Source organism: Oncorhynchus kisutch, linkage group LG26, assembly GCF_002021735.2.
Source record: "Oncorhynchus kisutch isolate 150728-3 linkage group LG26, Okis_V2, whole genome shotgun sequence".
In the NCBI taxonomy this organism is placed as follows: Eukaryota; Metazoa; Chordata; class Actinopteri; order Salmoniformes; family Salmonidae; genus Oncorhynchus; species Oncorhynchus kisutch.
In genome coordinates, this window is record NC_034199.2 from 1550985 (window position 1) to 1577852 (window position 26868).

Here is a 26868-nt window from a genome sequence, read left to right on the forward strand (position 1 = left end):
CATACACAAAATAGTCCAAATTAGTGAAGTGAAATTTAAAAAATAACTTGTTTTTAAAAAATCAGAAAAATAAAAAACAGAAAAGAGGTGTGTGCATATGTATTCACCCCCTTTGATATGAAGCACCTAAATAAGTTCTGGTGCAACAAATTACCTTCAGAAGTCACATAGATTGCACACAGGTGGACTTTATTAAACAAATTAAGTGTCACATGATCTGTCACATGATCAGGCCCCAGAGTCTGCAACACCACTAAGCAAGGGGCACCACCAAGCAAGTGGTACCATGAAGACCAAGGAGCTCTCCAAACAGGTCAGGGACAAAGTTGTGGAGAAGTACAGATCAGGGTTGGGTTATAAAAAATATCCGAAACTTTGAACACCCCACAGAGCACCATTTAAATCCATTATTAAATAATGGAAATAATATGGCACCACAACAAACCTGCCAAGAGAGGGCCGCCCACCAAAACTCACGGAGCAGGCAAGGAGGGCATTAATCAGAGATGCAACAAAGAGACCAAAGATAACCCTGAAGGAACTGCAAAGCTCCACAGCGGAGATTGGAGTGTCTGTCCATAGGACCACTTTAAGCGTTTCACTCTACAGAGCTGGGCTTTACGGAAGGGTGGCCATAAAAAAAGCCATTGCTTAATGAAAAGAATTTGCAAACATGTTTGGTATTCACCAAAAGGCATGTGGGAGACTCCCCAAACATATGGAAGAAGGTGCTCTGGTCAGATGAGACTAAAATGTAGCTTCATGGCCATCAAGGAAAACGCTATGTCTGGCACAAACCCAACACCTCTCATCACCCCGAGAAAACCATACCCACGGTGAAGCATGGTTGTGGCAGCAACATGTTGTGGAGATATTTTTTATCAGCAGGGACTGGGAAACTGGTCAGAATAGAAGGAATGCTAGATGGCACTAAATCCAGGGAAATTCTTGAGGGAAACCTGTTTCAGTCTTCCAGAGATTTGAGACTGGGACAGAGGTTCACCTTCCAGCACCACAATGACCCTAAGCATACTGCTAAAGCAACACTCGAGTGGTTGAAGGGTAAACATATAAATGTCTTGGAATGACCTAGTCAAAGCCCAGATCAAAGCCCAGATAGGAAAAGATAGGTGCACAGCTATTTTCAGGTCTCTCCAGAGATGTTCGATCGGGTTCAAGTCCGGGCTCCGGGCTCTGTGGTGTGACTTAAAGATTGCTGTAGCGTGACCCATCCTAACTTGTAGGAGCTGGAGCAGTTTTGCCTTGAAGAATGGGCAAAAATCCTAGTGGCTAGATGTGCCGAGCTTATAGAGACATACTCCAAGAGACTTGCAGCTGTTATTGCTGCAAAAGGTGGCTCTACAAATATTTTGCATCCTCACAGTGGTAGGCATGTTGTGTAAATCACATGAGGCAACAAGATAGGAAAAGATAGGTGCACAGCTATTTTCAGGTCTCTCCAGAGATGTTCGATCGGGTTCAAGTCCGGGCTCTGGCTGGGCCACTCAAGGACATTCAGAGACTTGTCCCGAAGCCACTCCTGTGTTGTCTTGTGTCATGACGTTGGCCTGGGGGTAGGTTTCTGACAGTCATAAATACCTCCTCCCCCCTTTTTTCCTCTCCCCCCTTTTTTCCTCTCTCAACCCTTCTGATGTTACATTTGCAAAACCATTGGTTAACATAGAGATTCTGGGAACATCAGAAGGTGGGGGGAAATTAACTATATTCTGGTAATCTGACCAACTGAACATATGCAGTGGTACTTAATGAATATGATGTCAGTTCGGTTGTCTTCTGAGACATTCTCATCAATGATAAGATGACATAAATTCTACAGTGGAAAGTCTACACATAAGTTATCGGATTCACATGGAATTGTTCTTGAATTTAAATGTTTGAATATGAAATAATTTGTGATGGGATGAAATGTGATTTTAGTTTCTAAAATGTGAGATTTGGGTTTTCATGAGTGAATTAGGCCCGACTCAGTGGCCCGCCCACGTGAAGAGACATAGGTTATAAACTATGAAACACACACCTTTTCTCCCTTCCTATATAAAGCCTTGACGACAATGTAACCTCCTGTTCCGAGGATGTGAGGACGAAGGTCTGATGAAGGTCCGACGAAGGTCCGATGTCAGAATGGAACGAAGCCAACATCAGTGTGAGCTTTGGTTGCGAATGGTATGAACTTTGAACTCTTATTCACTACAGAAGTGATACCTCCTAGCCGTTGAGTTTGCAACAACCGCTGCAAACGAGGGTTAGGAAGGAACAGACAGAGTATCCCGTCTATCACACAACGACGTTACTACAACGTATCCAATTGACAACCAGAGACATTCTTCAAAGGACTCGGTTGGGCAACACGGCCTTCCATCTACCACCAACCTACCGAAGCGCAGCTCAGAGTAAATATTTAATGCATTTTCCAAATGGGCGGTAATTTAGAATGCATAAGATACTGTATTTACGGTAGCACAGCTTCGCCCTTTGTTCCTCAGTCTTCCCGCTCTTTCACTCAAACCCAGTCCCTTTTCTTTTGTGTAACAATCTGTCATATCTGTTGCGCCCGCTAGGGACATTTTCCTTTATGACGTAATTTGTAATCAAGTTATGATTTAATTATGTGTATGTGTATTTCTGTGTGATTAGTTAGGTATTTAGTAAATAAATGATTAAACCCAATTTTGTATTGCTGATTCAACTTGTTAGCCAGGGTTCGTGCAGATAACCAAGAATTTACAACTTTCAGATGAGACTGAATTAAGATGACGATTAATATTGACTGCTATTGATGTAAAATATTACTAGGTCTTTAAGAGTTTATTTGGAAGATAACAGCTCTATAAATATTATTTTATGGTGCCCCAACTCTCTAGTCAATTACATTTCCATGATTAGCTCAATCAGCTAATATTAATTACGGATAAATTATTTTATAGCATAGCATGTCATATCACTTAATCCGGCATAGCCAAAGACACGACACTTGGCTGTGTGCTTAGGGTCGTTGTCCTGTTGGAAGGTGAACCTTCGCCCCAGTCTGAGGTCCTGAGTGCTCTGGAGCAGGTTTTCATCAAGGATCTCTCTGTACTTTGCTCCATTCATCTTTCCTTCGACCCAAACTAGTCTCCCAGTCACTGTCACTGTAAAACATCCCCATAGCATGATATTGCCATCACCATGCTTCACTGTAGGGATGGTGCCTGGTTTCCACCAGAGGTAACATTTGGCATTCAGGACAAAAAGTAAAATATTGGTTTCATCAGACCAGAGAATCTTCTTTCTCATGGTCTGAGTCATTTAGGTGCCTTTTGGCAAATTCCAAGCGGCTGTCATGTGCCTTTTACTGAGAAGTGGCTTCCGTCTGGCCACTGTCATAATGGCCTGATTGGTGGAGTGCTGCAGAGATGGGTGTCCTTCTGGAAGGTTCTCCCATCTTCACAGAGGAATTCTGGAGCTCTGTCAGAGTGACCATGGGGTTCTTGATCACCTCCCTGACAAAGGCCCTTCTCCCCCGATTGCTCCCTTTAGCTGGTTTCTTCCATTTAAGCCACCGTGATATTGGGGACCTTCAAAGATGCAGACATTTTTTGGTCGTAGCAAAGAGTCTGAATACTTACAGTGGGGCAAAAAAGTATTTAGTTAGCCACCAATTGTGGAAATTCTCCCACTTAAAAAGATGAGAGAGTCCTGTAATTTTCATTATATGTACACTTCAACGATGACAGACAAAATGAGAAAAAAAATCCAGAAAATCACGTTGTAGGATTTTTTATGAATTTATTTGCAAATTATGGTGGAAAATAAGTATTTGGTCACCTACAAACAAGCAAGATTTCTGGCTCTCACAGACCTGTAACTTCTTCTTTAAGAGGCTCCTCTGTCCTCCACTCGTTACCTGTATTAATGGCACCTGTTTGAACTTGTTATCAGTATAAAAGACATCTGTCCACAACCTCAAACAGTCACACTCCAAACTCCACTATGGCCAAGACCAAAGAGCTGTCAAAGGACACCAGAAACAAAATTGTAGACCTGCACCAGGCTGGGAAGACTGAATCTGCAATAGGTAAGCAGCTTGGTTTGAAGAAATCAACTGTGGGAGCAATTATTAGGAGATGGAAGACATACAAGACCACTGATAATCTCACTCGATCTGGGGCTCCACGCAAGATCTCACCCCGTGGGGTCAAAATGATCACAAGAACAGTGAGCAAAAATCCCAGAACCACACGGGGGGACCTAGTGAATGACCTGCAGAGAGCTGGGACCAGAGTAACAAAGCCTAAGATCAGTAACTCATGTGTCCCCCTGCTTAAGCCAGTACATGTCCAGGCCCATCTGAAGTTTGCTAGAGAGCATTTGGATGATCCAGAAGAAGGTTGGGAGAATGTCATATGGTCAGATGCAACCAAAATATAACTTTTTGGTAAAAACTCAACTCGTCGTGTTTGGAGGACAAAGAATGCTGAGTTGCATCCAAAGAACACCATACCTACTGTGAAGCATGGGGGTGGAAACATCATGCTTTGGGGCTGTTTTTCTGCAAAGGGAAAAGGGACTGATCCGTATAAAGAAAAGAATGAATGGGGCCATGTATCGTGATATTTTGAGTGAAAACCTTCCATCAGCAAGGGCATTGAAGATGAAACGTGGCTGGGTCTTTCAGCATGATAATGATCCCAAACACACCGCCCGGGCAATGAAGGAGTGGCTGCGTAAGGAGCATTTCAAGATCCTGGAGTGGCCTAGCCAGTCTCCAGATCTCAACCCCATAGAAAATCTTTGGAGGGAGTTGAAGGTCTGTGTTGCCCAGCAACAGCCCCAAAACATCACTGCTCTAGAGGAGATCTGCATGGAGGAATGGGCCAAAATACCAGCAACAATGTGTGAAGACTTACAGAAAACGTTTGACCTCTGTCATTGCCAACAAAGGGTATATAACAAAGTATGGAGATAATCTTTTGTTATTGACCAAATACTTATTTTCCACCATAATTTGCAAATAAATTCATTAAACATCCTACAATGTGATTTTCTGGATTGTTTTACTCATTTTGTCAGTCATAGTTGAAGTGTACCTATGATGAAAATTACAGGCCTCTCTCATCTTTTTAAGTGGGAGAACTTGCACAATTGGTGGCTGACTAAATAATTTTTTGCCCCACTGTATATGCAGTTGACGTCGGAACCTTAGCCAAATACATTTAAACACAGTTTTTCACAATTCCTGACATTTAATCCTAGTAAAAATCCCCTGTTTTAGGTCAGTTAGGGTCACCAATTTATTTTAAGAATGTGAAATGTCAGAATAATAGTATAGAGAATGATTTATTTAAACTTTTATTTCTTTCATCACACTCCCCGTGGGTCATAAGTTTACATACACTCGATTAGTATTTGGTAGCATTGCCTTTAAATTGTTTAACTTGGGTCAAACGTTTTGGGTAGCCGTCCACAAGCTTCCCACAATAAGTTGGGTGTATTTTGTCCCATTCCTCCTGACAGAGCTGGTGTAACTGAGTCATGTTTGTAGGCCTCCTTGAGTGCACACACTTTTTCAGTTCTGCCCACACATTGTCGATAGGGTTGAGGTCAGGACTTTGTGATGGCCACTCCAATACCTTGACTTTGTGGTACTTAAACCATTTTGCCACAACTTTAGAAGTATGCTTGGGGTCATTGTCCATTTGGAAGACCCATTTGCGACCAAGCTTTAACTTCCTGACTGATGTCTTGAGATGTTGCTTCAATATATCCACGTAATTTTCCTTCTCATGTTGCCATCTATTTTGTGAAGTGCACCAGTCCCTCCTGCAGCACAGCACCCCCACAACATGATGCTGCCACCCCCGTGCTTCACAGTTGGGATGGTGTCCTTCAGCTTGCAAGCCTCCCCCTTTTTCCTCCAAACATAACAATGGTCATTATGGCCAAACAGTTCTATTTCTGTTTCATCAGACCAGAGGACATTTCTCCAAAAAGTATGATCTTTGTCCCCATGTGCAGTTGCAAACCGTAGTCTGGCTTTTTTATGGCGGTTTTGGAGCAGTGGCTTCTTCCTTGCTTGCTTGCTGATGTCGATATAGGACTCGTTTTACTGTGGATATAGATACTTTTGTACCTGTTTCCTCCAGCATCTTCACAAGGTCCTTTGCTGTTGTTCTGGGATTGATTTGCACTTTTCGCACCAAAGTACGTTCACCTCTAGGAGACAGAATACGTCTCCTTCCTGAGCGGTATGACAGCTGCGTGGTCCCATGGTGTTTATACTTGGGTACAATTGTTTCTACAGATGAAAGTGGTACCTTAAGGCGTTTGTAAATTGCTCCCAAGTGGAGGTTCATTCAACTTGTGCAGGTCAGCACATTTTTTTTCTGAGGTCTTGGCTGATTTCTTTAGATTTTCCCATGATGTCAAACAAAGAGGCACTGAGTTTGAAGGTAGGCCTTGAAATACCTCCACAGGTACACCTCCAATTGAGTCAGATTATGTCAATTAGCCTATCAGAAGTTTCTAAAGCCATGACATCATTTTCTGGAATTTTCCAAGCTGTTTAAAGGCACAGTCAACTTAGTGTATGTAAACTTCTGACCCACTGGAATTGTGATACAGTGAATTTTAAGTGAAATAATCTAACTGACTTGCCAAGACTTTAGTTTGTTAACAATACATTTGTGGAGTGGTTGAAAAACAAGTTTTAATGACTCCAACATAAGTGTATGTAAACTTCAACTGTATATTTTTTTACCTTTATTTAACTAGGCAAGTCAGTTAAGAACAAATTCAAACTTACAATGATGGCCTACCCCGGCCAAACCCTCTCCTAAACCGGACGATGCTGGGCGCCGCCCTATGGGACTCCCTATCACAGCCGGTTGTGATGCAGCCCGGGATCGAAAACCTGGTCTGTAGTGACGCCTCTAGCACTGCGATGAAGTGTCGTAGACCGCTGTTCCACTCCGGATGAGTGGGGTACATAGATGAGGTCGTTATTCATAAATGAGTGCGTCCATACAACTTATGTGACTTGTTAAGCAATTGTTTACTCCTGAACGTATTTACACTTGCCATAACAAAGATGTTGAATACTTATTGATTCAAGACATTTCAGCTTTTCATTTATTTGTACAAATTTCACTTTGAAATTATGGACCATTGTCTGTAAGCAACTGTCCCCCGAAAAATTTGATCAATTTGAAATTCAGCCTCTAACACAACAAAATCTGGGGTCAATACTGCTGAATTTGGTTGTGAATCATTGTTTCAAACCTCTGATTTTCAAACATATTTAAGTCAGGACTGAGACTGGGCCCCTCATGAACACTCAACACTTTTGCCTTTCTGATGTGTATTTAACATAAACATTTGTGTAATTGTGACCGACCTGCTCAAATTTGTTTTATGTAGCCACATTTGAAATGGTGTATTTTACATTGGATAAAAGTAGAGACCCAGAGGTACAAAATGGTATATCATGCACTACAGTTGAGGAACAATGGGAAAGTCATTCTGCTTTGAAAGTTGATAAGCTTGTAAGCTTCTTTGTCTACATCCATTCAGCATCGTTCACACTCTCTTAAGCTTTAGCCCCACCCATCTTGTTTCGCTCTCGGAGCATTCAGAGGGCACACTTGGCGCTCCGGACAATGAGTATTGTCCTGCTGAAAAATATAAACTCTTTCCCAGGGTTAGGTGTTCAGAAGACAGATGGGTTTCTTCTAACTTTTTAGCTGGGCTTTTCTCCTTTCATACACTATATATATGTATATATATATATATATATATATATATATATATATACAAAAGTGTGTGGACAACCATTCAAATTAGTGGATTCAGATATTTCAGCCACACCTGTTGCTTACAAATGTTTACAATTGAGCACACAGCCATGCAATCTCCATAGTTAACATTGGTAGTAGAATGGCCTCACTGAAGAGCTCAGTGACTTTCAACGTGGCAACATCATAGTATGCCACCTTTCCAACGAGTCAGTTTGTCAAATTTCTGCCCTGCTAGAGCTGCCCCAGTCAACAGTAAGTAATGTTATTGTGAAGTGAAAACATCTAGGAGCAACAACGACTCAGCCACGAATTGGTTGGGCACACAAACTTGCAGAACAGGACAACCAAGTGCTGAAGCGCGTAGCGTGTAAAAATTGTCTGTCCTCGGTTGAAAAACTTGGATGCCAGAAGAACATTACCTGCCCCAATGCATAGTGTCAACTGTAAAGTTTGGTGGATAATAAATATTGGTCTGGGGCTGTTTTATTTTTATTTTTTAATGTTTTATAGGTCTGAGGCTGAAATGTTAATGCTACAACATTCTAGACAATTCTGTGCTCCCAAATTTGTGTCAACAGTTTGGGGAAGGCCCTTTCCTGTTTCAGCATGACAATGCCCCTGTGCACAAAGTGAGGTCCACACAGAAATGGTTTGTTGAGATTGGTGTGGAAGAACTTGACTAGCCTGCACATAGCCCTGACCTCAACCCCATCGAACACCTTTCGGATTAATTGTAATGCCGTCTGCAAGCCACGCCTAATCGGCCAACATCAGTGTCAGACCTCACTAATTCTATTGTGGATAAATGGAAGCATGTCCCCGGAACAATGTTCCAACATCTAGACAAAAGCCTCCCTAGAAGAGTGGAGGTTGTTATTGCAGCAAAAAGGGGACCAAATCCATACTAATTCCCATGATTTTGGAATGAGCAGGTGTCCACATACTTTTGGTCATATTTATTTTGATCTGGACAAAATCCCCACTCCCTACCGGTGACAAGCATACCAATAACATGATGCTACCACCATAAGGGTTGTGTAGACTCTCACTAGGAACTTTTTGATTTGTTTAACACTTTTTTGGTTACTACATGTATCCTTATTAGTAATTTCATTGTTATGTCTTTGATATTAGAAAATAGTAAAAATAAAGAAAACCCCCTGGAATGAGTAGTTTTGTCCAAACATTTGACAGATAGTCTATATATAAATATAGCCATTTATAATTTTTGTTCAGTCTTTATATACAGTGGGGCAAAAAAGTATTTAGTCAGCCACCAATTGTGCAAGTTCTCCCACTTAAAAAGATGAGAGAGGCCTGTAATTTCCATCATAGGTACACTTCAACTATAACAGACAAAATGAGAACAAAAATCCAGAAAATCACATTGTAGGATTTTTTATGAATTTATTTGCAAATTATGGTGGAAAATAAGTATTATGCAATAATATCCCTGCATTTTTCCATTTGCACAAAAAGCCTATTTCTCTCAAATGTTGTGCACAAATTTGTTTACATCCTTGTTTCACATTTCTCCCTTGCCAAGATAATCCATCCATCTGACAGGTGTGGCATATCAAGAAGTTGATTAAGCTGCATGATCATTACACAGGTGCAACTTGTGCTGGGGATAATAAAAGCCCACACTAAAATGTGCAATTTAGTCAGACAACACAATGCCACAGGTCTCAATTTTTGGGGGAGCGTGCAATTGGCATGCTGACTGCAGGAATGTCCACCAGAGCTGTTTCCAGATAATTGAATTTTCATTTCTCTAACATAAGCTACCTCTAACGTTGTTTTAGAGAATTTGTCATTACATCCATCCGGCCTCACAACCGCAGACCACGTGTAACCACAACATCCCAGGATTTCCACATCCGGCTTCTTCACCTGCTGGATCGTCTAAGACCAACCAACCGGGCAGCTGATGAAATTGAAAATGAAAATGTATTTCTCTAAAAAGCCCTTTTGGGGGGAAAAACGAATTCTGATTCCCAGTGGGTGGGCCTGGCTCCCAGTGGGTGGGCCTATGCCCTCCCAGGTCCACCCATGGCTGCTCCCCCTTTATTTATTTATTTCAATTGACTGATTTCCTTATATGAACTCTAACTCAGTAAATGTATTACATTTTTGCTTGTTGCATTCATATTTTTGTTCAGTATACATTTTTGCATGGGGTAATAGAAAATAATAGTTAACGTGACTAAATTCCACATGGGGAATTTACAGTCATGCTAAATGTATTCTAATCTAAACTGTACAGAGATGCATGGTTATTAATTATGTCCCAGACAGTCTTCATGACTATGACCACAACATGCAGTAGCCAAATTATATCTGTTTCAGACAATATCACACATCCTATTTGGTTGTCGAAAAAGCATTTACCACCAGGGCTGTGTAGTCCACTGCATCCCAAGCTGAAAGGCCACCCTTCTAAATCATCAGACAGATCTCCTTCTAGCCTATCTAAATATTACTTCCTCTAAAATGTTCATTTCTACCTGAACCCTCATCCTCTGGTCTCCTCTGGGCCATCAGATCCAAACTTTGTCTTTGTTTGAAGAAATCCTTTTACCCATCACATGCCGTCTATTGAGGTCTTCCATAAATAATTCAGACGGTGTACAAGTGAAAGTGATGACAGCAAAACTGTCTGCGATCTCTCCCTCTCATAAGATCAAAGAGATAGTGGCTCTGTAGAAATGGGAATTATATTTCCAGATGTCCCCAGGTTGAACGGACACTCATTTGAGCTCTCTCTCTCGCCCCCCCCCCCCCCCCCCCCCTCTTCCATTAGGTTGCATACAGGTAAATAAACCTAGCATAAAGAAAAAGGACTGAATATATTAAACTGCTGAGACGGTCGGAACTGATACACCGCACTGACAATTAAATCATTGTGGAAATGTCAATTGAGTTCAACCTCTACTCCTGTTGTTTGAGCATAAAACCTATTTTCTCAAAAGTAAGTAAAATGCCATACTGCTGTTGATACTCTTTTAAAAAAGGGTTCCAAAAGGGTACTTTGTCTGTCTCAAATGATAATCCTTTTTGGTTCCAGATATAATTGTTTTGGGTTCCATGTAGAACCCTTTCTACAGAAGGTTCTACATGGAACCCAAAAGGGTTCCACCTGGAAACAAAAATGGTTCTTCAAAGGGTTTTCCTATGGGGACAGCCAAATAACCCTTTTAGCTTCTAGATAGTGACTTCTTGTCTAATAGTGTAGATCTGAGGAGACGATTCCATCCACATTTTTTTACACATATCAATGATGTGATAAAATGCTATGTCTGCTAACTGGTCACCTATATAAGTGAAATATTTTCCGGCATGGGGAAGGGAACAGTACTGGTGCTTAAAATTGAAGCCAATATGTCAGCAGTGTCAGGACTTATCAATTTAACTTCTCCACCAAAGACACCTCTTCGCTCCTCATCCCATAAGGGAATGGGCCTAATAAAATCAATGTGCCTTATAAAATCATGTGTCTTCTAAAATCACATGTATGTTAATAACTGTTCTATGGATGTAGGTGTGTGTGTATATGAATCGGTGTGTGAGGGAAAAGTGAGGGATGGTGAATATGTATAGGATGGTGGGAGAGAATGGGTGTGTGTATGCATGCGGTATATGTTGGGCTGGTATGAATGACAGTGGATGGATAGATGGGTGTAAGTGGGTCAGATGAAGGGAGGGTGAAAAAAAGATGGGAGGTTGGGACAAGCATAGCTTGGGTTGGCAAGGTTGGGAGGTTGGGACAAGCATAGCTTGGGTTGGCAAGGATGGGAGGTTGGGACAATCATAGCTTGGGCTGGCAAGGATGGGAGGTTGGGAAGGATGGGAGGTTGGGACAAGCATAGCTTGGGTTGGCAAGTATGGGAGGTTGGGACAAGCATAGCTTGGGTTGGCAAGGATGGGAGGTTGGGACAAGCATAGCTTAGGTTGGCAAGTATGGGAGGTTGGGACAAGCATAGCTTGGGTTGGCAAGGATGGGAGGTTGGGACAAGCATAGCTTGGGTTGGCAAGGATGGGAGGTTGGGACAAGCTTTGATTGGGTTGGCAAGGATGGGAGGTTGGGACAAGCTTTGCTTGGGTGGGCAAGGATGGGAGGTTGGGACAAGCATAGCTTGGGTTGGCAAGGATGGGAGGTTGGGACAAGCTTTGCTTGGGTTGGCAAGGATGGGAGGTTGGGACAAGCTTTGCTTGGGTTGGCAAGGATGGGAGGTTGGGACAAGCTTTGCTTGGGTGGGCAAGGATGTTTAAGGATGAGAGGTTGGGACAAGCTTGGCTTGGGTGGGGTAAAGGGGGAAGAAAAATGGGAGGTGGAGAGGGATGGGTTTGGCTTGGGAAAGAGAGAAGGAAGGATTTAATGATCCTCGTGACTTGCAAATCTGCTGTAAAATGAATAAGAGTTCTGGACAGATTGGGATAAGATGTGGAGTCATCATTATTCCTTGTTTGTCATTATATCTAACATTCAATGGTGGTTGTTGGTGAGAGTGGAGAGGGATTGGGATGAGATTACTGGCAGGGCATCAGACACTTTTCTGAAGTACTGTAGGTATGTGGCCTCCACTCATCTCACTTCAGTCTCTCTGTGGACCCACTCTCCCCAAGTACATCCCCACCAGCCACTATACTTTCATTTAATTTAATATAAACTTTCTAATGCATGTACACTGACAAATTCCACAGACTTTTGGTACATTAGGAGAGGAGTTGGAGTTTAAAAGCCCTAAAAAGGCATAGCGCCTCAAAGTACAAAGTGCGTTATGTTTTTTGTGTGTTCAGTTAAATGTCTGCTCCGCTCACACACTCTATATATGGGTCTTTAAATAATAGGGCCAATGTGTGACATGGGGATCAACATTTCTAAATGGTTTGAAACAAAAATAAAAATGTTCATGGAGTTCCATATGTGTACTTTGAGGAATAACATGTAATTTATGCAAATTGACCCATAACTTCACCTATGCAACAACAGAGGCCTAGGACAGGGTTTTACCAACCTTGGTACTCAGGACCCCAAGGGGGGCACGTTTTGGTTTTTGCCCTAGCACTACACGGCCGTTTCAATTAATCAACTTATCATCAAGCTTTGATTCAGCTGTGTAGTGTGAAGGCACAAACGAAAACGTGCACTCCTTGGGGTCCAGAGGACCGAGTTTGGAAAACGATGGCCTAGGACTATACATCATTTAAGCAGGGTTCATACAGACATTAGCAAGTCAAATTCAAGGAATTTCAGGGACTTTTTAAACTAAATAGATTTTAGACTAGATAGATTGGATGCATGCATGGCGATCTTTCTGTGGCCTATGTGGCGACGCAGGCACACATAATGAAGCCGTTAATAGCGGTAGCATTAATCTCACTGTCGCTGTTTTTATAACGAGAAAGTGAACAGAAACCAGGTTCCTTTTTTAATGGAAGGATTTGTATGGAAAGTTGAATGAGATGTTGTCTTCCTTATAATAACCGCACAGAATTGTACCGCAACAGAGTAGGTCAACACCCTTCAATCACAAAAACTGATCAAAGATAAAGTCACAGGATAATGTATAAATTGGCTACAATAATTACAAGAATTTTTCAACCACCACATTGAGGTAGGCCTATTCCAGTGCTTGGATATCTGAGCTCCAAATGCAAGTTCAAATAGGCTACTTCAAGACCCATGTATTGTTTCAAATTGCAGGTGTAACGTGGAATAGAACATGTATTTGTCATGCTATTTCATTACCAATTCATATTGTGAAGAAAAAAAACCCCACTAGGCTACGTCATTTATTGTCATTATATCCAGGGCAATTCAATAGAAGAGCACAATTGCACACAGTCGACTCGGGGTCCAATCCAAGGCACAAAAACATATGAAAACATGAACTCATGACCTTTATGCTTTCTCTTTTAAATCTGATCAACCTCAACTCGCCAGGGATATTAGATCCAACGTGGATCCAGGCACAACCGTCTTCACCGGCATAACGAATGACACACCAGAATATTCTTGACATTCCTCACGAACACTTTTTTTTTTTTTACAGCACTTGGGATGTTGTTACATTGCATGCACTATCACAACAGCTGTTAATCACTTGGCCGTCATTCGGAACAGTCCTTCCTGGATGAGATTATGATATGTGAAACTATCACGATGTAATTAAACAGCGCTACTCCAAATGCACATCCAACAAGTATTATGCATAATTATTGAAGAACCACATTAATGACAGTATCGATTTTAGGTTTTAAGTATCATTTTTCTATTGCATTTATTATTTTGGATTTGTGTGCCCATGAAAATTGTTTTCATCACATAACACTACATTTCTGAGATCTCAAAACTAACAACTGTCTGACAGCTAGATTCGGGATTGTTACAGGGTTCACGTTCAATGCCTAATTTAACTGATTCATGCTTAATATATTACATAATGACAATTTATTAGCCTTTTAAAATGATAACTTGGATTAGCTAACACTACATACCATTGGAACACAGGAGTGATGGATGCTGATAATGGGCCTCTGTACGCCTGTGTAGATATTCCATTAAACATCTGCCATTTCCAGCTACAATAGTCATTTACAACATTAACAATGTCTACACTGTATTTCTGATCAATTTGATGTTATTTTAATGGACAAACAATTGTTTTTCTTTCAACAACAAGGACATTTCTAAGTGACCCCAAACTTTTGAACGGTAGTGCATATATGTCCTTAATCAGTATAAAGGGTTAGGGTTAGGGTTAGATGGGTTAAATGTTGCTTACTTGTTGAGCAAAATCTAAGATGTAATGCATCCTGATGTCTTTGCTTGCTGGTTCAGTAGGGCCCCCAGATACAACTGTAGGTCTTGACTGGTGGTCTAGCAATCAGCAACCATCTTCTGGCAGACAGACTTCTCACTCTGAACAAGCAGGAGATGCTGCTCTTGCTTCTTCGGCTTTGCTGATTTAACAGCTTCTGGCAGATTGGCAGATCTGAAGACCTGATAGTTGTTCCTCTTGCACTGCCAGCACAGGTCTGTCCTGGGTTTAGTGCTTGAGATGTGGCGCAGAGATTTTCTTCACAGATTTCTTAAGGAAAGACAGCCCACCTTCACGTACCTCTGGAAAATACAGAAATAATGTGAGATCAATAAAAGTAGTGCCAATCGTGTTGGAGGTAAAGGAAATAATCGAAATATGTTTTGTTTATGCTTTACATAACAATTGTTGTCATCGATTCATTGTAGTGATGCCACACCACTGCTTTTGTCACAAGAGATGGCAGAAGCTTCCCACCAAAGTGATTGTGTCCTGGGTGGCTTCCTGGTATTATTATTGAATTATCCTCTGCATAGTTATTGATGAAGTTCACAACTCGCTGCAAGTCCTCATACTTCAGGTGTAACTTCAGGTGTAACCTGTGCTTGCTTGGGACAGCTCTCGCTTTGATAGGAGGCATTAACCATTCTACTTGTATGACTGGTGGAGGAGAGTCAGGTGTGCTCTACAGGTCTTTTTGATGGGAGACTTAGACCATTCTCCTTGTATGACTGGTGGAGGAGAGTCAGGTGTGTTCTACAGGTCTTTCTGATGGGAGACATTAGACCATTCTCCTTGTATGACTGGTGAGGAGAGTCAGGTGTGTTCTACAGGCCTTTTTGATGGGAGGCATTAGACCATTCTCCTTGTATGACTGGTGAGGAGAGTCAGGTGTGTTCTACAGGTCTTTCTGATGGGAGGCATTCGACCATTCTCCTTGTATGACTGGTGAGGAGAGTCAGGTGTGTTCTACAGGTATTTTTGATAGAAGGCATTAGACCATTCTCCATTTATGACTGGTGGAGGCGAGACAGGCGTGTTCTGATGCTGAAAGACAAATTCCAAATACAAATATGTAAGCATTATTATACAATACATGGCTGTAATCACCGTCAGAAACACCTGGCTAACTTGATGGGTCATGTAAGCATCCGGCGAAGTGGAGTCTTTTGTTTAGACATGCTAGCTAAACAATGAACCATAATCCTGATCCATAGAGTATTAGCAATACAAACGGATTGTCATAGCTACCTAAAGTTAACCAAAGAGGTAAAATGTTAGCTAGTTAGCTAGCTAATGTTAGGCTATAACTAGCAATGCAATTGGCTCTCTGAGATAATATTACTACACAAATCATACACAATGTTAGCTAGCGAGCCAGAAACCTAACGTCAGCTAGCTAGCTAACAGTAAGCTTTAACTTTGAGCGCTATGACGGGCATCCTGGGAGTTGTCATGGGTTCCTACTCCAATATTTGCTGGTCTTCGAGCTGCAGGCATCAACATTTCCCACTGAGCATTCCAGAGTGGCATATGTCATCGCCTTGCTCTCAGGACAGGCTCTGGCCTGGGCCACGGCCATATGGGAGCAGCAATCAGACATTTGTTTCAATTGGAAAAGCTTCACCCAGGAGATGAGGAGGGTTTTTGATTACCCCATCAGTGGCAGGAATGCTGCTCAAAGACTCATTGCGCTTTGGCAGGGCAGCCGGAGCGTAGCCGAATACGCCATTGATTTTCGGCTGCTCGCTGCTGAGAGTGGTTGGAATAGAGAGGCACTTCACTCAGTCTTTCTGAACGGACTCAGCGAGGTTCTCAATGATGAACTGGCTTGCCGGGACAACCCAGACACTCTGGAAGAGCTTATTGTTCTGGCCATCCGGATTGAACACCAGCTTCGGAACGTTGTCATGACAGGACGGATGGATTCCCAAGTTGGTTCCAGTGTTTCTAGCTCTGCTAAGGGAAGTGATTATTCATTTGGGCCATTGCCTTATGCTTGGCCTGCTGGTCCGGTATCCCAAGTTCTCATTTCGGCTCTGGTTTCTCCTGATATCCTTCCGAGGAGTGGTTGCAATTGGGACGCACAAGACTTTCCGCTCTGGAGAGAAGGCGCATGATTAACGAGCAACGTTGCCAATACTGTTGACAGTCTGGACATTTCCGGGCCTCCTGTCCCGAGCTGACGGGAGAACGGGATGACTCGTCAGTAAACGGGAGAATACTGGCGAGTCAGATACAGTCTCCAGCTGCCGACACGGCATGCACCTTGCTTCCAGCCAACATGCAGTGGGACAATGGGCAGTTGGACATTTCTGCTTTTATAGACTCTGGGGCTACCGGCTGTTTTCTGGATCGCACATTAGCTCGCCAACAGAGGCTGCCAGTCACTAAACTGGACACTCCGTTGTCGGTCACTGCACTGGATGGTCATCCCCTAGGGTCTGGGAAGGTGAAGCAACTCACCATGCCTAATCAGCTACGAGTTTTGGATGACCATGTGGAGCTTATCCAGTTTGATCTGGTGCACTCTGCTGAACTTCCCCTGGTTCTTGGACATCCGTGGCTTTCCACCCATAATCCTTAGATTGACTGACCTTCAGGAAGAGTTCTGGGATGGAATCTTTCATGCCAGTTCAACTGCCAGCAAATCTCAAGACCTTTCCGGTCCTGCTCGTCTGAAGACTTCCAACTCTAGTGTTCCTCTGGCTGGGAGTTACAAGCCTGATCTTTCCTGCGTACCTCGGGATTACTGGGATTTGGGTCAGGCCTTCAGCAAATAAAGGGCCAGCAAACGACCTCACATTCCCTATGATTGTGCCAGACGGTCTGGCTTCTCTACTAGGGACCTGCCTCTATGCATAGAATCTAGGAAGTTGGCACCCCTGTACATTGGGACATTCAAGATTATACGGTGCATCAATCCAGTGGCCTATCGTCTTCACCTTCCCCGGTCCGTGAGGGTTCATCCCACCTTCCACATCTCCAGACTCAAGCCTGTGGTATCCAGTCCACTGGTTCCGGCCACTCGGCCTCCACCTCCGCCTCGCATGATAGTGGGACAGCCAGCCTACACGGTGCGAGGCATCCTCTCCAGCCATCAGATCCGGCGGGGGACTCAGTATCTCATCGACTGGGAGGGTTACGGTCCTGAGGAACGGTCCTGGGTTCTGATTAGAATTATTGGGTTCACCTGGTTTAGGACTATTTAGGACTCTGGAACTGGGTCGGTTGCTCAGGTCTCTCATCTTGTTTTGTATTGTACTCATGTGCACTTGCTTTGTTATTTTTTCTGTGAATACTTCAGTAAACATTTTGGATTTACCCTCACCTCTGCCTACTGTGTTTCTCTGCGCCTGGGTCTGAGTTCGTACTAGAGTTATTGTCACAGTTTCCGTTTTGTTTGTACATCTTGCTTGGTCCGTTGTGTCAAGTCACTCTGGTTCTCACTGACCGTGTGCAATGCCATAAGAATCGTCCTCCTGAAATTAGTCCATCACAGCCTTTTCCCTCTGACCTTTGTCGAAAGCGCCTGATAAATTCAGGGCAGCAATGTTATTGAGAGCAGTAGCAACATCTATTTGCAGTTCTCCATGGCTAACGTGATATATTTCAGAAAAAACTGCAGCAGAAAGGATTACACATAACGAACAGTTAATTTTATAGACACAAGATGCTGCACCGCAGAACAATCTGAAAATCATCTCTCAGCATATCCAGCCCCTCATTATCTCAGCCAATCATGGCTAGTGGGAAGGTTCCTGACTTTTTCTGTGGCTAAACCAACTAGACTCGTAATTTAATAACTTTCTTCATATTTACAGATGGCATAAATGTTTGTTGTTAAGGCACATGAAAGTTCAAATGTTCCAGAAGGCATTTCTGCCCAAAAATACATTTTGAGAAAAAAATCAAATAAACATTCAAATGTCTTTCCTGTAAAGTCGTGACTTGTGACATACGCCTAGTTTCCTGAAACAAGTCACATATTATTACGATTCAACCCCATAGGCTTTTTGTAACTATAACTAATCCAACTAGAGTAGATATCGATCGTGATACTTATTAATAAGTGACTGAGTAAGATATGGGGGATATACATACCCAGGGAACATCAGCTTTGTAGGTCTTTTCTGCTTCTACAACAGTAAGTCATTTATCACTTCCAAGTCTGTGCCCCTTCTCGTTTGCAGTAATTAAAGGGGGCCCATCAGAAACGTCCAACAGGTCTGAATCACCAAATCACCTCGTCTCTCCACCACCTCCAAGCTACGGCGTCACATTAAATCAAGCAAGAGGAACATTTCCCAAGGCAGCCAGTGGCTTTTAATTTCCTGAAGAACCTTAAAATATCATTCATTACCAGAACTACACATGCATTTTTTTTTTTCAAAGTCCCATAAATCAATAGAGTGGCCTGACTGCAATAATTATAACAGGTTAACATGTAATTTCCAGGCTGAGAGGGCTGCCAGAATGCAGAGGCGATGGCTACATTTTTGTATATGCAACCGAGGGAATTCAAATAGTGTGCTGAGATAATAATACATGGGAGCAGGTAACGAGGTTTGGCCGATGAATTATGAATAAGTGTTTGATCTTCAATAAAGCAAAGGAATTCAGCATGTACTCTAATTAGTTATGGGAAGTCTATTATGTTGGAGTGGCAGATAGCTACTGTCCTTGAAAAGGGAATTTATTTACAGTACCATGTTGTGTTGGCTTTCTGGAATGGAAATGCATCCTGGAGTGGTCCAAAATGTTAACACCTCACACCCTCCCTTTCTCCCCCTCCCCCTCTCACTCTCTCCCCTTCTCTCATCCCCACTCCTCCATCTCTCATCCCTCTTTATTTCTGCAGGTCTTTCTTCATTCATCTTCCTTCCCTAAACGTCTTTCTCTATCTCCCTCATCTCTATATCTCTTCTTCATCTCAGTTGTTATCCTTGTTACCTCTTCCTCCCACCTGTCATCTTTCTCTGCAACGTCTCTCTTTTTCACCCTCTTTCACTTGCCAATCTCTCCTTTACTCATCCCCTCTTGTCTCTCTCATCTCCCCCGGTCTACACCTGCTTATCCCGTCCCTATTAAATCCTCCCTTTCCATCATTCTCTTGGACTCTTTTAGGGTGGAGTGGGAGAGGTTTCACAGAAGGGTATTGTGGTGTTTTTAGGTAAGTCTCAATAGAAGACATCAAAAGTTAAATCCTTTTCTCTTCTGTCTCTTCCAGCTCCAGACCGGGCAGACCTCCTAAGAGGAGCCAGAGTGTGACATCACCAGAGAACCCACACATCATGCCACACTCTGTCCCCGGCCTCATGTCCCCTGGAACATTCCCATCCTCAGGTGTGTACTGTAGTTACACACAAACAGACAGGCATATACATAAGCACATGCGTTTGCATATGCTGCCTGTATATATACACACACACACACACACACACACACATATTTGTACTCTTACACACACACTAAGTGTTGACACACAAACACACTCTCGCCACTGAAACAATCATCCATACCCTCAACATCCCCACAGCACTCCCCACCTCCCTCAAATCTGTCCTCTTAAAGGCAAGCAGAGCGAAGTGACACATGCAAACACACCACTACCAGTCGCTCATTTCAACTCTTTTACACAAAACGGATCCTAAACTCAGAGAGAGAGAGAGAGAGAGAGAGAGAGAGAGAGAGAGAGAGAGAGAGAGAGAGAGAGAGACCGAGGGAGATGCCACTCCAATAAATTGTAGTGGCATCCTTTTCTCTCTGATTATTTTCAGTAGATGTTGCGTTTCGCCTTGAGAGCATTCTAATTAGTGTGATTAATTCCACTCCACTGGTGTATGTACATAGGCATGGTTGATGCTAAAGCAAGCTTTATCACCACAAGAATCAACAACAACCGTTTGTTCCCAAATACGCCCCCGGGCGAGTCTTATTGCAGCTAATGCTTTTGTTCTGTTTGTGGCTGGTTGCATTGTGACGGCTTTGATGTAAGTGCTCTGATTTACATATTTCTCTTCTTGCTTCTTTTCCTTTTTCCTTCGTTACTAATATTGTACCGTGATTAGGGTTTTCTTAACTCTTATTTTTGCTGTATTAAACCAAGCAGAAAGAAACCCTGACAACTACAGTGCATATAATTTGCTATGTTTTCTCCGCAACCTTACGGAGTTTGCCTCCAAGATTTTGCTGCACTCGAGTAGTTCTGAAAAGCTTCCTGCCTTACATACGTACACATTGTCTCATCTCTTTCTTTCAAAGCCAGAATAAAAACATGCATCTGAGAAGTGTTTCAAATTCAATAGCAGACACAAATTGGCTACGTCCTTAATAATGGAGGCTCACAGTCAACGCCCAGCATTGAACTCTGGGAGTGTGGTGATGTCACAGACTCCATGTGTCTTGTTTGGACTCAAAGGCTATTTGGAACAGCAAAGATGAGAAAGCCATGGTTTTATTTAGTGGAACATAAAGCAACAGAACAGCCTTTTGATATCCCTCCCCTTTAAGCCTGGAGGGAGTCTATGATCTTGACATTTAGTCAGGGTATTCAGGGGAGAGAGATAAAGTAATAGAGTTTTTTTGTTGTTGGTGCAACTGCCTTTCTGTTTGTGGCTGCAAAAGCCAAGATGGCTGAACTTTCTCCCTAACTGGCTTCTGTGGTTTGATTATTGTACATGCTTAAGAACAAGTTCGTAACAAAGTTACCACAATTTACACTTCAAAATGATGCAACGTGATCATATAGATCATAAGTATTTTATTTTACGAGCAATGGAACACACGTTCTTGCATGTGTCCAAACACATGAATCGATCCATCACAAAACTGACACACTGCACGCTGTCGTGAATGGTTATGGCAGGTGGCACGTCATACTCCACCCAGCACCAAAACGGCTTCAAAACCAATGGATCCCCTTTAAAAAGCATTACCCAAATATGTGGTTATTCCATGCACTGGATAACGGATAAGACACTGCGTCGTTAATACGTGCAGCAAAAAAAGAGAGAATAAAATCACATGTTTTGTACACAGTGGCATGTAATTGTTGCTCCTGATGTTAGATTTACAAATGAAGTTCCCCATCGATCTCTCCGCTGACTACCCAGTCCCCCCGTCTTCGCCGAGCAGGTGACTCCAATTAACAAAAACGAGCCCGGAAAATTCACCCCATGATGCATTGCACCAAATCCGGCAAATCACCCAATAACCTAATCTCCCATGGCTGCCTGGGGGCTTTAAGTGAAGTGCCATAACTAATGCATGGAAACTCCACTCACTGTAATATACGTTTTGTTTGGGGCGGTGGTTTGTTTCTTTTAATTTCCCACAGCAAGCTTTTCAAAGGGTTTTGATGTTTTGCGAAAGTTGATGTGCAGTACATTTTGAAAGTATGCTTTCCTCACAATGAATCAGGCACTCATCTTTCGAGAGAATTTTTATGTGAGAGACATTCTTGATATGTGTATGTTTTGCACCTTACACCAGTGCCGCTTGCTGTGGTTTCCATTTAATGAAACACCCTTTATGTATTTGTGTGTATGTGTCCGTTGGTGTGTGTGTGTGTGTGTGTGTGTGTGTGTGTGTGTGTGTGTGTGTGTGTGTGTGTGTGTGTGCGTGCGTACGTGTGTGTGTGTGTGTGTGTGTGCATTTGTGTGCACGTTTGAAAATTAATTTTTTTACCTTTATTTAACCAGGCAAGTCAGTTAAGAACAAATTCTTATTTGCAATGACGGTCTACCCTGGCCAAACCCTCCCCTAACCCAGACAACGGTGGGCCAATTGTGCTCCGCCCTACGGGACTCCCGATTTCGGCCGCTTGTGATACAGCCCGGGATCAAACCAGGGTCTGTAGTTACGCCTCTAGCACTGAGATGCCGTGCCTTAGACCGCTGCGCCACTCTGCGCCACTTTGTGCGTGTTAATGTGGGTTTGGGTGCCTTCCAGATACGAAGAAAGTGACATTACACAGTAGATAAAGCACTGCCTTTCTATAGAGATCAGGGCAAAAGAGCTGCAAAAGTCTGTCTTTCTTTTGTGTACCGATGAGGAGTTAATACTGATTTTATGTAATTGAATTGCGCACGTTGGTGTTACGGAGGGCTGGGCATCAGGGTGGGCGTTTGTTGTAAGAGAGAAATGTTCTGACATTGGGGGCAGGTTATGGGCAGCTTCCCATGTTAATTAACGATGAAGATCCTGACAATATGCAGAGGCATGGCAGCATTCAGCCAGTCGAGGCTGCCACTTCCTTTGCATATTAATAGACGCTTCATTATTATTTAATATGACAGCTGCTTCGAGGGCTACTATCAGACCTCGTCACCGTTATTCCCCGTTTTCCAACGCTCCTTCCGTGATATTCTCCATTTGTTGAAATGGGGGCGGCGCTCAGCAAAATGCCATTTTTCTTCCAGCTGGTGTGGTGTGGCCGTCTCTGTACAACGCAATACTGGATCATGTGCATTATGCACCAAGTGAAAGGAAATGGACTGAAGCAGCGATGGACTGACTACCTGGTCCAATGAGAAGCACACATTTTGTCTTTCCTGTTAATGATTTTTTTCAAACGTTGCCTGCCCTAATGAACATGACCCTGTTGTGCTGTTTGTTTGTGGCCAAAGAGGATTGTCTCTGTGTATGTCTATGAGATGAGTCTGGCTGTCTGAATTTTCAAAGGTGACTTTGAAGGAATCCATGATGTCGGGATCATTTTGTTTGCATAGTAATGAATGCAGATTAGGAGTAGGGAGTGGGATGGGCCGTTCGCCATTTAGAATCCATGATGTCAGGATAATTTTGTTTACATAGTAATGAATGCAGAGTAGGAGTAGGGAGTGGGATGGGCCGTTCGACATTTAGAATCCATGATGTCGGGATCATTTTGTTTACATAGTAATGAATGCAGATTAGGAGTAGGAAGTGGGATGGGTCGTTCGACATTTAGAATCCATGATGTCGGGATCATTTTGTTTACATAGTAATGAATGCAGATTAGGAGTAGGGAGTGGGATGGGCCGTTCGACATTTAGAATCTATGATGTCGGGATCATTTTGTTTACATAGTAATGAATGCAGATTAGGAGTAGGGAGTGGGATGGGCCGTTCGGGATTTAGAATCCATGATGTCGGGATCATTTTGTTTAGATAGTAATGAATGCAGATTAGGAGGAGCGAGTGGGATGGGCCGGTCGACATTTAGAATCCATGATGTCGGGATCATTTTGTTTACATAGTAATGAATGCAGATTAGGAGTAGGGAGTGGGATGGGCCGGTCGACATTTAGAATCCATGATGTCGGGATCATTTTGTCTACATAGTAATGAATGCAGATTAGGAGTAGGGAGTGGGATGGGCCGTTCGGGATTTAGAATCCATGATGTCGGGATCATTTTGTTTAGATAGTAATGAATGCAGATTAGGAGGAGCGAGTGGGATGGGCCGGTCGACATTTAGAATCCATGATGTCGGGATCATTTTGTTTACATAGTAATGAATGCAGATTAGGAGTAGGGAGTGGGATGGGCCGGTCGACATTTAGAATCCATGATGTCGGGATCATTTTGTCTACATAGTAATGAATGCAGATTAGGAGTAGGGAGTGGGATGGGCCGGTCGACATTTAGAATCCATGATGTCGGGATCATTTTGTCTACATAGTAATGAATGCAGATTAGGAGGAGGGAGTGGGATGGGCCGTTCCACATTTAGACGTCCAGTCATTTTAATAGTTTGGAGATCTTGATACCTCCTTATTAGATTGAGTGTTAGGTGGGTGCGAGTTGCTGTATGAGCAAGTGACAATTGATCAGCTGAAATGAAACAATTATAGGAACAAAGGTTTCGATTTATAGAGTCTTGTTCTATGAAGATGGGGGTCGGAAGGAGGGGGTTCGGGGTGGGTGGGTGGACAGTGTGATGGATTGAAAATGATAAAGAGGATAATCTACCTGTTTGAAACCATCTGCCTCAAATGAGACCAAGTCCGTTTAGGTCCGCCTCTTGGCAGATCTTGGTCAATTTGCCAGTTTTTGTAAAATTTGTAAAATGTTCTGCCAAAAAGTGTCTCTTGGCAGACACACCTTTCAGTAATTTCTCTCAACATCACAATGGATTATATCGCTGATGATTTGATCACATTTTTTATTCACGATATACACTGAGTGGACAAAACATTAGGAACAACTGCTCTTTCCATGACATAGACTGACCAGGTGAATCCAGGTGAAAGCTATGATCCCTTATTGATGGTACTTGTTAAATCCACCTCAGTCAGTGTACATGAAGGGGAGGAGACAAGTTAAAGAAGGATTTTAAGTCTTGAGACAATTGTGTATGTGTGGTATTCAGAGGATGAATGGGCAAGACAAAAGTGCCTTTGAACAGTGTATAGGTGCCAGGCCCACCAGTTTGTGTCAAGAACTGTAATGCTGCTGGGTTTTTCCACGCTCAACAGTTTCCCATGTGTATCAAGAAAGGCCCACCACACATAGGACATCCAGCCAACTTGACATAAATGTGTGAAGCTTTGGAGTCAACATGGGCCAGCATCCCTGTGGAATGCTTTCGACACCTCCTAGAACCTATGCCCCGAAGAATATAGGCTGTTCTGAATGCAAACGGGGGGGGGGGTCAACTCAATATTAGGAAGGTGTTCCAAATATTTGGTATACTCAGTGTACGTCAGTCCTACACTGTAGGTGAAAGATACATTCCAAATGCGTACATCACAATGCATCAGAGATATGCTGAACTCTAACAGTCCTTGGAGCTGCACCTGATTTGTGGAGGAATTTATTTTAGCAACAGCCCCGGAGGTGATTTCAATATTTACTCTGTAGTCTGCTCTGCATACGTCTCATTTGGAAAACAGTTGACTCTCAGCCATTAGACAGAAATTAAAGGTGACCTTCAGGCTGGGCAGTGGCTACATTTATTATGTGGAGAGAAGTATCACCTTCTTACCAAGCCTGTGTGTGTGTGTGTGTGTGTGTGTGTGTGTGTGTGTGTGTGTGTGTGTGTGTGTGTGTGTGTGTGTGTGTGTGTGTGTGTGTGTGTGTGTGTGTGTGTGTGTGTGTGTGTGTGTGTGTGTGTGTGTGTGTGTGTGTCGTTTCTATGCATATGGAACAGCAGAGCAGCCAGTGCAAATGAGAGGGCCCTCAGTGACAAGATGTGTACTGTTTGTCAATATGGTCCCAATATATTTTAAGATGCAAACAAGGCTGTAAATGATATGCACCTCCATGTCAGTGGCTCAGAGTGGCTATTGCCATCTGCATATCTGCTGCTTGAGAGAGGAGATTAGTGTGTGTACATTTATGTCTGTGTGTTGTGAATTAGAGGTACATGTTCCATTTCTGCCTCTCCTTGAACTTACATAACACAGCTAATAGCTGCTCTCGAGTCACACCTCTGAAATGTTGACAGCTAAGATAGACTCATATGTTGGCTTGTCCTGTCAAGAGTCTACATGTCAACCAAATTCCATATGTACACTGTTTGTTTCAGGGCAGATTTTTTTAAAATCTTTCAGCGGCAGACCATTTTACCTCAACGTTTTGGTTGAGCTGCTATTTAATGGAATGTAGTATCTACAGTTGAAGTCGGAAGTTTACATACACCTTAGCCAAGTACATTTAAACTCAGTTTTTCACAATTCCTGACATTTAATCCTTGCACGAATTCCCTGTCTTAGGTCAGTTAGGATCACCACTTTATTTTAAGAATGTGAAATGTCAGAATAATAGTAGAGAGGATGATTTATTTCAGCTTTTATTTATTTCATCACATTCCCAGTGGGTCAGAAGTTTACATACACTCAATTAGTATTTGGTAGCATTGCCTTTAAAATGTTTAACTTTGAGAGTTAAAGAGAGGGATATCTTCAACCACCAACTTACCATCCTGAGACAATGCAGAGTATAGCCCACGAAGCTCTCCGCCACGGCACAAACCAAGGGTGGGGGGTACATCTAGACGACGTCAGTGACTCAACCCACTCAAGTGACACACCCCTCCTAGGGACGGCATGCAAGAGCACCAGTAAGCCAGTGACTCAGCCCCTGTAATAGAGTTAGAGACAGAGCATTCCAGTGGAGAGAGGGGAACCGGCCAGGCAGAGACAGCAAGGGCGGAGTCAGGTTTGTAGGCAGGTAACTGAGTCTCACTTTTTCAGTTCTGCCCACAAATTTTCCATAGGATTGAGGTCAGGGCTTTGTGATGGCCACTCCAATACCTTGACTTT

The 26868-nt window shown here is 42.8% G+C and overlaps 1 protein-coding gene across 2 annotated transcripts in view; it reads left to right on the forward strand.

Annotated features, from left to right (window-relative positions):
• dachd (dachshund d) overlaps positions 1 to 26868 on the forward strand; it is a 303675-nt gene that overhangs the window by 133641 nt on the left and 143166 nt on the right. For both annotated transcript variants that reach the window (XM_031805691.1, XM_020462118.2), the window contains exon 2: positions 19848 to 19963. In XM_031805691.1, coding sequence (XP_031661551.1) covers positions 19848 to 19963 — 116 coding nt within the window. The remainder of the gene's footprint in view (positions 1 to 19847; positions 19964 to 26868) is intronic.